Here is a 12,677-nt window from a genome sequence, read left to right as displayed (position 1 = left end):
TAAGCAATACTGGGTGCCCAGGGATTCTGCATAGAGAAAGCAAAGAGTGTTTTCTTTCCCCACTTCTCTCATTTATTGATGTAGAAGAATCGTTTGGGAGCTCGTAGGATCAAGGTGGCTCTTTCTCAGTCTCTGTTGAGATAGAATTCAAATTCAGCATCCCCAGATGCTGCTTAAAAGGCTGGCAGAGTTTTGTCATTGTGTGAGCAATGGTTGTAGACATGGCATTACCATGTGATTTGGGGTCTCCCGATGCTCTGTTCCTGATGCACTGTTCGAGACCAGCCACTGTCAGTTCTGTCCTACCCCAGCCTTTATGCGGTTGCCGTTTTGGCAGGGTGTGTACTTGGCTCTGTGTGTAATCGTGTTTGTCTGCACATGTGCAGGGTCGTTTGAACTTCGTTGTCCGGAGAATGCAGCCTGGCTCCAGGCAATCTTGAGATGCATTTAGAAGGTCTGGATTCCATGGTTTCACTGTGTAGACTTCCAATGAGCCTGACTGTGAAGACCTAAGTTAAAGGGGATGTCTGAGTCGTTATTGTCAAATGGGTCTACAAGAATCCAATCACCACCGAGGCTTTTCAACTTTGGGGAAAACATGGAGCGGAAAACCAGTGTCGGCTCAGCACAGCCGAAAGCAGTTATTGGCTCCTTACATAATGTATTTGTTTTTCATTAAACCGTTCAGATAAGGTCTTATTAAAGTGCCATGTATTATTTATCGTGTTTCTTATGAAAATGAGCTGAAGGGAAAATTCTGTCCTCTTCTTGGGGCATTTGCAGGCTTTCCCACTGCCAGCAAGAAAAAAAATGAAGGAAAGCAGGACAAACCCCTGTCAGTACAGCAAATTGCTTGAGGCAAAAGGAATGGATGGGAAGAGAGAGAGGAAGGATGGAAAAGGCAGAATGTTTGACCTTTTATTCCATATATGTTTTGCGGAGCGGCTTTCTTGTGCATTTTGTGAATTGCAAAGTGAAATAACTAAATAAATAAAAGACAAGCAGAAAGCGAGAAAAGAGAGAAACAGTTTATTTGTAAATCAGACCTTGTCTGATGAAAGTGATTTGTGAAACAACATAGAGCAAGGATTTGTCAGACTAACCACTGCCACCCCCTCACCAAACAAGCAGCATAAAATACCAGCCCATGCTCTACTCTTCTCCTACATCAACTTCTGCTTAGGGTTAAACTTGCTACTGTGTTCCCTCTAAATTGATGGGATACGTGAGTCCCAGGGTGTCGCGGGGGCTGGTTTTGTAAGATGAGTAGAAAGAAACAGCCTGATCGGGGCCTAATGTTTGGCATAGTGAAGACTTTATAGTTATTGATGGCGTTTCAAAACAGAACAACAACAAAAAAAAATGGAGCTGTGGAATAATTAATTTCCTTTTCTTCAGAAAGCGTTTTGATTAGCCTGCAAAGTGAGTTGTGCCTTGCGAGCTGATGGCTCAGTTCAGAAGCTGTCGTTTGGCTGAGCCTCTTTGAGGGGTCAAGGGGATGTCCCTGGTGGCCGGTCTCCGAACCCTGCCCTAAGTGCCCCTTCCTGAGGGTGCCCCCATCACTCTCAGGGTGTGCTCCATCCTGCAGGCCAGTGGCAGGCCCCCAGCAAGCTTTCTTACAGGGAACCCAACAACCAAAAAAGATGCTGTTCAGACAGCCTCTTGCTCTGAAAATAAAAAGAAAATCCAATCACTAGGTCAAAATCTATATCACAAAATATGGCTACTATTCCTGATCATGATTTTACTGCTACCAAGAATGTGCTTTTTTTTTCCTGTGGGGACCAAGGACATGTTAGAGTCTTAATATTTCCTTTTGATTTGCAGATCACATCCTATTTTATTGCATAAAGACTAACGAAATCTACTAATGAATAATTATTACTTCATAAAATAAAGGGGAGGGGGGAAACCCCTGTGCAGGAACAGAATGCTAATTTGGCTAAGGAGGACTGGCCAGGCAAGAGAAGAATAAAATAAATAAACCATTGTAATTTTCCCCATGCAGCCCACAGAGTAATCTCTTATCAGACAAGGACTTCCCCACCCTGTACATTTATAATTTGAAAAGGACTGGGATGCTAGGCTGGGAGAAGCCCCCCCTTGCATTTACCGGGGGCTGGCGTTTTAGTTAGGCCAACAGGCTTGAATTCCACGCCAGCCAGGGCGGTTTCTCCCATTCAGCGGCTGGGGGGCTGGTTGGAGCGCTCGCGGCTGCCTGCCCAGCCAAGGCGAGGCGCGGAGCGAAAGCTGCGCCCCACATGCCTGGGGGGTGCATCGCCGCCCCGGCCGCCCTGCCAGGGGTGGGGGGCCCCCAGAAACCGCCCTGCCTCGGGCTTCCGCAGTCTCAGCTCCCCCTGCTCCCAGCCCTTAGCGTGGTCTCAGCACTCTTCCGAGGGGGAATCCCTTTTCTGTGTTTATTTGCCAACGAGTCAGGCAAACAAGCCGCCACCAAAATCTAAGACTCCGGGTCCCAGCTGGGCAATCGCAGTAATTGTCCAGCTCGCCTGGATGCTGGCGATGTGGGGCGCTCGCTTGCCTCCTCACCCGCCCCGCGGAGATTTTTAGCAGACACAATTTGAATTTTGGTGAGTCGTTAAAAAAAAAAAAAAAGGCAAAGGGGAGGGAGAAAAAAAAAAAAACAACAACCCTGCCCCTGGACCCATTTGACAAATGAGGATGCACGCAGCATCAGCACCAACGGAGTGAGCCTCAGTGTGAGTCAAAATCTCTCTCTCTCTCTCTCTCTTTCTCTCTCTCTCTCTTTCTCTCTCTCTCTCCTCTTTTCTCCCCTCCCTCTCTCTCTCGCCCTTAGCTTTATCCACCACCCCCCCTCCCCCCCACACTCAGCGTCTACAGGAGGGCATCCACCTCCTATACCTTTCATAGAAGTTGCCTTTGCAGGTTCTTATCATCTTCCCGGGGGCGTGGAGCAGGGGGGGTACCTTCCACTTTGAGGGGCATTAGAAAGCAGGCCCAACAAACCAGAGAAACGATACCGCCAGGAAGGAAACAAAATAGTTTTCCGGCCCTCTCAAGTGTCTTAGTTGGAGGCAGATGAACGCCTGGATCTAGCAAACCCAGAGGGAAGGAAAGCGAGGGAGGAGGGACGCGCGGGGTGCGGCAGGGGGGAGGGAGAGAGAGAAAGAGAGAGAGAAGAAGAGAGACAGCCACCGGGTTTTGACTTAGATAATCAGCAAAATTAAAAAGAAAAAAAAAATTGTAGCGACCAGGCAAAGAGCGGCGTGATTGCATGAGAGCGTCCCCACTCGTGCTCGGCGGGCGCCAGAGAGACACGATGCAGCATCCTTTGACGGGGGCCACCTGCGTGGCGCTCCCCAACGTGGGCATGTGTCCCCAGCTCTCGTGTGCCTTGACTTTTATGTACTTACAGCAGGTAAGGCGCGCGTCTTCCCTCGGTGGCTGCTTCCCGGGGATCCGAGGACTCGGTACCCGCTTCGCCGCGATGCGCTTTGATATCTCGGAGGGGCTTGGGGAGGGGGCTTGTGCGTTTGAACCAGAGGGGTGGAACGGGTCCCCTGGTTCTCTGTGGAGCCCAGACACCTCGCGCCGAGCTGTTTTTTGCACTTCTCTAAATACTTCGAACACCTGATTCTGAGCTTGGATACGGGGAGTTAAAAATTGCAAACTGCATCTTCCTTACTTGCATTTTTCTCGTGTCAGTGCGTCTGGTGGCGATCTAAGACCCCTTTGATGCTAAGAGTTTGTATCTTTGTGGAGGCATTTGGGTGCGTGGAGTTTTAATTCGGCTGCTTTAATAGGGAGGGGGGAAACATATGTATGTGTGTGTGTGCTCCGTATTTTTGTTTTCTTAAGTTTGTCTGGGTTGTGCTATATTCAGTCCGCTTGGGATCGGAGGCTTTGGGTTTCTGGAGTGTCAGCCCTGGAATCTGCCTCCAAACTCACTGGTGATGCTATGATGAAGGCAAGCGGTTTGGGATGCTGTCTTTGTTGGCATGTGTAAAAGCTTTTTTTTTTTTTTTTTTTTTTTTCCTCCTCCACTCCCTTTTAATGGTCTTGCTGAGGGATTCTGTGTTTATATTCCATTCTGTGTACATTTTAGAATCTTTCATTGTGTTTCTGTCTTTCTCTGGGTATTTCCCTCGGACTCTGTCTGTCTCTCTTTCCTTCTTTATTAGAAGAGCGGCAGCTTAAGTTGGTTCCTGGGCTTGGGAATCAGCTTAGCATCGCCTTGTGGGGTGACAAGCCTAGCTCTTTCTCACTGGACAGGGGCTGTGGATGTGACTGGCAGCATTAGGAGGGTTTTGTCATGCCGATGTCTCCCTTCCCAGGATCATCTTCCTGCTGCGTGAAGAGTTAACAGTGATTGTAGTCATTTTATTTGTTTTTCGATGGAATCCCTTCAAGAACACCATTTGTTAACTGTGTGTGCTTGGGGTTGACTAAACTTCCCTTACGAGTGTTCAGCGGGCCTGCTTCTCCAAAGATCCTCAATTTCAACCTGTGTTCCAGGAATATACGTGTTCATAAAATGTCAAGATTCTGTTTCAAACATTTGGGTAATTTGTTATCAAGTTGGTTGCCTCCAGAAAATCTCTCTCAGGCGTATTTTCTGTTGCAAGTCTTTTTGAGAAGAGCCTTTTTTGTTGTTTTAATATCTGGGGGACAAATTGGTTCATCCTTTTAAATATTATTCGATTCCATTTCTCATTAAGTAAATTGTGCCAGGAAACATTTCCCAATAGCCTACTGGTAACATATTATATGATGCATCTGCTTCTACCATTTCTGTGCCTTTTCTGTGAGTGCCCATGTGTGCATGTGAGTGTGTTTTACACCAATTACCTACCAGAGGACTCTCCTGATGAGCATTTCTACAGATGCTAAGCCTCAGATGGATTTAATCAAATTATTAATATGAGTTGATCCTTTGCCTCCTGATCCTTTCATGTTATTTATGAATCCATTTGAACAGCATTACCTGACAAGTAGAGTGCTATAGGGAGTCCATCTTCTCACAGTTTCTCCGTGCATTATTCCCTTCTTAATAAATTGATGTTTCCTCCTTCTAGATTGTTCAATTGGTTTGCTCAGTTAGACACAACTTAGGAAAGAAGACAGAGACTCTGAGTGAGAGGTTGCTCTTGCCATGAAAAGGACAAGTGAATAGGATCAAGGCAGGGGTTCTCAGTATCTGCCAGACAGTCTCCTCCAGGAGTGAAAACACTCCTGCTCTGGAAAGGGGATGCTCAATGGGAATGTTGGCAGCCATGACAAATATTTAGAAGTGACTAAATCAGCATTGTGTTTCCATATGAAGATAGATGGAGGTGGGTTTTGAAATGCGCTTTGGAGTGATGCTTCCTTCTTGAAAGGGTTTCTAATGCTTTCAGTGGAAGCATTTATAAGGTGATGCTGTGATACAATGTCAGAATGCGGTGTGTGTGCATGGGTGTGCGTGCATGTGTGCATTTTTCTGAGTTTCACTAAATGCCTGGAGTATAGTACAGACAGACATGTATTTTTGCCTGTCTTGTTCCAAACCAGGTTTTCTAGCCACACCTCCCATCCTTCCTACAGTCTCCCTATCAGGGTGGGGGAGCCAAACCTTCAGGTCTCTCCTAGCCATTGCTGTCATGATAGTTTGTGTGGAATTCTCATGTCGTTGCTTTTAGTTAGCAGTCCAGACAACTGGCTGATTAAGGGTGTGAAATAGTTCACTTCAATCTCCACAAACCGCTTACCGATACAATGTATGCGTACGTTTTCTGTCCAAACATTGCCACCATATTTTCTATCTGCTATTAATCTGTAGCTATTACTGTATCTCTATTTAATTTTGATGATCAGAGGGTTAATCGGTACTCTCAGAGTTAGTTGGTCAAATGGTGAATTAGGCAACATTTATGATAAATGACACCTTCATTGGAAACATTTTATTATTATTTAGACATAAACATAGTTGAGGATTCTTTATCATGCAGATCACCAATTATATAAGAAAATAATTAAAACACAACTCTCTTATTTTGGAGCCTTCATCGTTCTGTTTTATAAAGGCACAAACTCTGTTGAAAGGCTAACGAGTCCTCACTGACAGGTATTTTCCTGGAATGAAGTTTCATATGGTGCTTAATTCTCATCTAGTGTCTAAGGGAAATTACTTCATCATTTGCTTTCTTTGCCTCATCCCTGACATCCAACCTTTCCTTCTCAACCCTCCCAGATTTGTTCCTAAACCAACTCCTAAAAATGAAAATCAGTTGGGATACCTCAGCATCCGAGTGTACTCCGAATGACCAAGTGAAAACGATGCAACCCTTTTGCCACAAAGAACTTATTTATTCAGGCCAAAGAAGAGGCGACTTCAGTGTTTAAATTGTCAGACTTATTCTGTTTCCTTTATTTATATTTCCCAGTAACTCTACTTTAGATAGACATCTTGCTACAGTTACCATTTCTTTTTCTTTCTCTTTCTCCTCTCTTTTAACATCGGAAATGTTACTACAGTTTGGAACTGCAGGATGGAATAACGTTGCATCGTCCTTTTGGCATCTAGATATTGAATCCAGTGGTGTCATCAATATATGGACATGTGTCTATACGCACATCCATATGTATCTAGTACTTAGCACATATCTTGTGGCGATAGGACATTCTCAGATGGAGGGGACAGGTGAGCATTGGCCCAGCTGGCTTCCAGCTTGCTGTCCAGGCAAAGTTCCTGCGTCAGCCTCCGTTTTTGACACAATGCAGTGGCTTTATCCAGTGTCTTCTTCGACGGTGAATCACCTTGTCCCAAGTGAGCTTCAACTCCTATCTCCCCAATGCAGAGCCTGCCCAGAGTTCCAAAGTGGCTACCTGTTCAAACATTCTGGCTTTGAGGGAAAATTCTGAATCCCAATTACAGATTAGGGGGTTTGCTGTGAGCTAGGTCAAAAGAGATTGTGTTTTGTTTTCCACAGAGAGAAAAATAGGAAAGCACACTCACATCCATAACACAAAATCGAGAGATGTTTGATCCCCATCCTGACTCACAGGAAGCCCGCCCAAGAGCCTCCATCACATGGTAAGGGAGGGCAAGGCTTCGGGCAGAGCAGACGAGGTTTGTTTTCTGATGCACTTTGCGTGTCAGATTCCCCCAGAGCTGTTTCACACTGAGTTCTACTTCCCTGCCAGAGAAGTACCATATTAGCTTAGCTTTCCCTGTTCCTAAACCATCAGTCTCCCAGTCCTGTTCTAAGAAACCTTCTCATCTGTCAAACCCTACTCCCTCAGAACCTTTTTATCATCCTAAATTTAAAAACAAGTCAAATGCTTACAATCCACATTAAAAGATGGGGGAGGAAAAAGGGCCTCCAGAGTGGGCCATGCCACTGTCAATATCCGAAGATTGGTAATTTTTCCCACTTAATGATGATCCATGTGGTTTGTTTTAAATAGTGAAGTGGTTTGTACAAAGGGTAATTCCTGGTAAATGAAGCCATTGCTCACTGTGGACATCTTCGGATCGAAAGCAGTTGAACTGAAGCCTGCATATCAACCCTTTCTGTCTTTAATTAGAAAATGGTTCTCAGTGCGGGGTCACCCGGAAGACAGGCTCTCACACGAAGGCTGTGTGTGTGTGGTGGGAAGCATCCCCACACACCGGCCATGGTTATAAATTTGGGAAACGTGAGGTAGGCCATCACAATTATGGCTGCGTAAAAAACTTCAGTTCTCATTCCAGTTACTTACCTTGTGCTGCCCAGTCTGATGATTTATAGGGGGCCAAATGGCATTTTATCACCTTCTTTCTTCTTGGCTTAATCCCGTGTTGATTTATTAGATCATGCTGTGGATTGGGGGTAGTCGATAGTGTCAATAACGCAGAAAAGAATTAGGATAGATTATCTTCATGTCGGAATTGTTTAAGGAATTTAAGTGGCTGTCACGAGCACATTTCCAGGCCTGGGTGACTATCCGATAGAACCTAGGTCCCTCTGTCTCTTTCTAGAGAGATCCTATGTCATAAATTGGTTTATTAACGAATCTTCCTGGTTTCTCTGCTTTTTCCAATTAAGAGGAGAAGGCATGAATTGTGGGGTTCTTATTAGCCAGATAAGGCCCATATCTCAGGTACGCTGGAGTTCACCCCTCTGTCTCTCCCATTTCAGGAATCTTTTGGGGGTTATTGACTGTGGAGATCCTTGGGTTGCCTCTGCCTTAAGAATATTTAATCCGACATCCACTCATGAAATTTGTAAGCATCTCTTAGTCCATAGACCCAGTCCTGTGCCATTCGGCAGCTCTGCCTGCCATTTCGTGGCGGTTTCCGTGTCAGAACATACAACCGGCCGTTTCTGCCTTTGCCTGAGTGGAGAAAGCCCATGTTATTAGTGCTCACACACCATCTGTTTTCCTTACAGCTGGCCCTTGAGTAATTGTCCAGTAGCTGATGGACTGAGGGTAGACAATCTTTTTTAGGGTTTTCTGATTCATTTAACCAGGCTCTCTGCCCCAAGAGGAAACATAATGCTTGTTTATTCATATTGGCCGGGTAAAAACAGTGTAGTTTGTCAGGCAAATAATAGTGTTCTGGGAGAGAAAGAAATTGCAGCATTGTAAACAAAATCAGGTTGGTCCGTCTGTGCCTAAGGGGCTGTGTGATGCGCAGGAGATGTCATCCTGTGAATGAGGCAGAGCTGACAAAGTGTGGGCGTAATTGCCCCATCTGCAGAGACCTTTTTAATGGACGAGGAGAGGTGTCCCAGGGTGCTGTTTAATTCAATTAAGAAAAGCAAAGAAAGTTCCATTCATCAATAAAGTTTCCTATTTCCGGGCGCTGCCCAAGAGAACTTTGCCAGGCTGATCGTTGGCCTGTGGCTGTCTGTGTGATGTGGCATGCCTCGGCTGGCCCCGTTGAGAGGGCCTGTGTCAAATAGGGTCAGCTCTCAGGCACAATAACTCAGGAGGGCCCTGGCCCTGGCCCTTCAACTATGCCGACTGGTGAAGTGAGCTGGAGAAATGAGCAGCGAACCTCCAGGCTGACCCTGCAGGAGGAAACTGTCAAGAAGGGGCTTTCTGAAGGATCCCCAAATTCAATTCCTGAGCCTGTTATAGGGTTCAGAAAGAGCTTACATGGTTGGAACTTTCTGGCTCCTGAAAGGGTTTGGGGAAAAGGGATTTCCCTGCTGTTTCTGATCTTCCCGGCTTATTGTGGTCCTGACTGATGAGTTCTGGCTGAAAAAGAGCAAATGATGACTACATTCTATTGCCTGGAAACCCACGTCCGATTGCTCTCTTGTTAATTTACTTTTCTTGTATGTGTTAAGCAGCAGACAGTTTACAGAGCACTTTTGCTGTGCTCATTCTGACCTGTTAGACTGTAGGTGATGTGAAGGCACAGACTTCTCCCTTCTGTTTGTTACCTCGACCCACAATGCCTAGAATAAAGTGTAATACGTAGTAGTTGTTCAATTAAAAAAATTGAGAAATGAATGAATGAATGAGTACATTTGGACTTTCTAGAACCTTATAAGCAAAGGGAGGCAGTGATTGCCACTGCTTTTTACAGATATATATGATGGCACATTCTATCACTTATTCATTCTTTCATCTGGCCGTGCAAAACATTGTTTCCACATTCAATCGTTTATTCACTCTCTCATTTGGCTGTACAAAACACTGTTTCCACATTCAATCGTTTATTCATTCTTTCACTTGGCCATGCAAAATGTTGTTTCCGTGCATTGAGAATATTGCAGCAAATCAGTTAGGAAAGGTCTCTGCCACCATGGAGCTGACATTCCAGTAAAAGAATGGATGATGCAAAAGAAAGTAGATCAAAGAGGTATTTTCAGATTGTGGAGAGTGCTGTGCAGGGAATAAGCAGGTGATGGGATAAGAATAAGTGAGTGTTGCTGGTTGTTGGGCTTTATCTGATGGGTGGGTCAGCGAGAGTCTCCCAAAGGAGGTCATGATTTTCCTGACTGGAGGATAAGGGAGCATTAGGCATGTGAAGTGTCAAGAAGGGTGTTCCAGGAACCGGGAAGGACAAGTGCCTACACCTCGTCTGCAGAAGAGTGTGTATGAGGCCAAGAGGCATAGGGAGAAGGTACGTGGTGGAAGTGGGTCACGTGCCAAGAGTTAGTTTCCGTGATAGAGTATAGGCTTTGTGTTATCCTCTGGGGCCATATTGAAATGAGATGAGTGGAAAGGAGAAAGGAGGGAAATGAATGTCCCATGAACAATGAGAGAAAACCATTCTGAGTTATGGAGAAACCCATGGGACATGTGAAAACTGGTTTGGGGGTCAGAGGTGGAGAGAGGGTTTTGACGCAAGTCCTAAGAAAGACATTAATTGTGGAGCACCAAGAGTCCTGTTGGTATCTTCTGTCAAAATCTCAGCAAGGTGCTTCCACAGTAGGCTTATTACATTGAAAATAATAAATGTGGTCCAGTGTTTCTCAAATTTCAGGTATTCAATCCTTGCCTTCCTAATTAGTACCAATCCACTCATCAACACATTTGATATGTACTTGATATTTTAAAAATTAACCTATATTTTGAGCTTAAAAGTAGACTTTCCCAAACCGAAAATAAATGCACAAATAAATGCCACCAAATCACAGCTGTGATCGTTTTTCCAGTATACACTGAAATATTTATTCATTTGCATATTCATTCATTTATTCATCTCATGATTCTTGGACTCCTATTAGGTGTCAGCTGCTCTTCTAGATTTTCTCAATAAGCAAAGCAAAGGCCCTGCCCTCATGGAGGGTGCATTACATTGTTCATCCATGTGCCATCTCGTGAACCATCAATGTAGGACCACACTTTGGTTAACACTGGCTTGGTCCATTGGGTTTCCTAGGGATCCCCTTACATGTCTGGGCTGGAATCACTCATTCCTCCCCGAGCCAATTTGCAGAGAGTAAGATTCTAGTTATCTGCTCTGTGTCACCTCTTCTCCCCTCTGCGAGGGCAGAACACACAGTAAAGGAAAATAGCCAAATATTTAACATCTGCTGTGTGCGAGGGCTGTGAGATGATGGGGCTGGGGAGGGGGTGCTGTGGTCTCTAACACTCCACCAGGCTCTAGGTGAGGAGCAGTCTCACCCTGTTTTGATCCTCTTCTGTATGTTGTGTTTAAACACCCACAGAATCAAAATTAGGGATTGGAGCCAGAGTGACAAGCATTCAGGTTAGTGTGTGTTCCCAGGGTTGTAATGACTTTTTTTTTTTCCTTTGCAGCTGTGGAACAAAGTAGAAGCAGCTATAGGATTTGCGTGCCTCAGATTTCCCAGTACTGATGAGTACATGCACAAAAGGTTTAGTCTTAATGAGCCTTTTCTGTTTTGGCATTTGATGTTTGCCCAGGATTCACCTTGAGGACTAGATTCCCCTTATCAGAAACAACAGCACATATCCCCTCTCTTCTCTTCGCTAGTTCTGCTTTCTGTTTCTCTGCCTGAATCCAGGCATGGGGCGAGCTCTGCTCTCATGCAATGGTGAGAGCTGAGAGATGTCCTCCCGGATGAGTCTCTCCTTAACAGTGAGCACTATTGGCATCCAGAAACAGAATGAATGGTGAGGTCCACATTTTGCATTATCTAACTCTCCATCTCAAGGATCTTATGAAATTCGGCTGAGAAACCTGCATCACATTAGAACCACTTGGTATCAGGTGCCCCCAAAACATAGTTTAAAAAAATTGGTATCTCTGGCGTTGTATATAGGACAGAAGTCATGAGCAGAAGGCTTAATCCCAACCCTATATTCAGTTAGCTCATCCAACTGGATTGAGCAAGTTGCTTTTATTTGATTTGGGGCTCTAATTGCTTCTTCAGAAAAATAGGGATAAGAATAACCATTTCATACTGTTCTTTGTAAGATTAAATGTGATACAGATGAAAAGACTTAGCACAGTGCCTGGGACACAGTAAGACATTTGTTAAAGAAATGAAAGAATAAACGAATGAATGATTATGTTAAGGAAAAGCAGCATCTGTTTATTGAAGCTGAATATAAATTTTTCTTTTCCGTTTCTCCCAAATCAGTGTGATATATGGCCCCCATCACCTGCCAAGGACACAGACACAAGGAATTCGGGGGTCTGTTTGCAGGTTCCTTGGAGCCTCCTACCTGTTCTGGGTCCATGCTCCCTCCTCCTGTCAACTATCAGGCCTGTTGGTGGTGTTGGATTGTAATGTGGCTGCACAGCTCAATTAATGCTCTGTGACAGGAGGAGGGAAAATAAAAATTGTCTTGCTCTTGTCAGTAGCAAAGTTATTTACTTTCAAAAGCTGACAGAATCACACTGCAGGGGCTTCATTTCTTTCTATTCAGAATGTCATTATTGTGTGATGCGGGGGACTTGGGTACATGTCGAAGTTTATTCCCGTAAGCTTTAATATGGCGAATGCCTGATAAAGTGCCAATGACCACCTGGGAGAGTCCAGGGGAGCCCTTCTGGGGCTTGGTGGTTGCTGTGTACTTGGCCCTGATGCCTGGGCAGATGCCCCAGTTTCACGATGGACTGACTGTCCGCTGACATGTGCATTGTCAGGCCCCGGATCTGTCCTATGAGAGGGAGCCTGTGTCCCATTGCTGCCTGATCATTTGTCCTCTTTATTCTGAAGCCAAAGAACAAGATGTGGGACTGCTAGTTTCACATCACTCTTCATCTGGGCCACTCCTGGAAACTCTGG

General features: G+C 45.1%; 1 protein-coding gene across 37 annotated transcripts in view; it reads left to right on the top strand.

The window, feature by feature from the left end:
* Positions 1-12,677, top strand: part of RBFOX1 (RNA binding fox-1 homolog 1) — a 1,988,870-nt gene that overhangs the window by 1,622,859 nt on the left and 353,334 nt on the right. For 3 of the 37 annotated variants that reach the window (XM_070566861.1, XM_070566848.1, XM_070566833.1), the window contains exon 1: positions 3,143-3,397. The exons of 30 other annotated variants lie outside the window; for them this stretch is intronic. In XM_070566861.1, the coding sequence (XP_070422962.1) occupies positions 3,254-3,397 (144 nt within the window). In that variant the 5' untranslated portion in view covers positions 3,143-3,253. Of the gene's footprint in view, positions 1-2,950; positions 3,398-12,677 lie in introns of those variants that run through there. 4 more of the 37 variants (XM_070566840.1, XM_070566849.1, XM_070566852.1 and 1 more) reach the window with 3 other exon arrangements.

The sequence above is a fragment of the Equus przewalskii genome, chromosome 12, assembly GCF_037783145.1.
Source record: "Equus przewalskii isolate Varuska chromosome 12, EquPr2, whole genome shotgun sequence".
Lineage (NCBI taxonomy): Eukaryota > Metazoa > Chordata > Mammalia > Perissodactyla > Equidae > Equus > Equus przewalskii.
The sequence above is the reverse complement of the archived record's forward strand: the minus strand, read 5'-3'. Positions and strand labels throughout refer to the sequence as shown.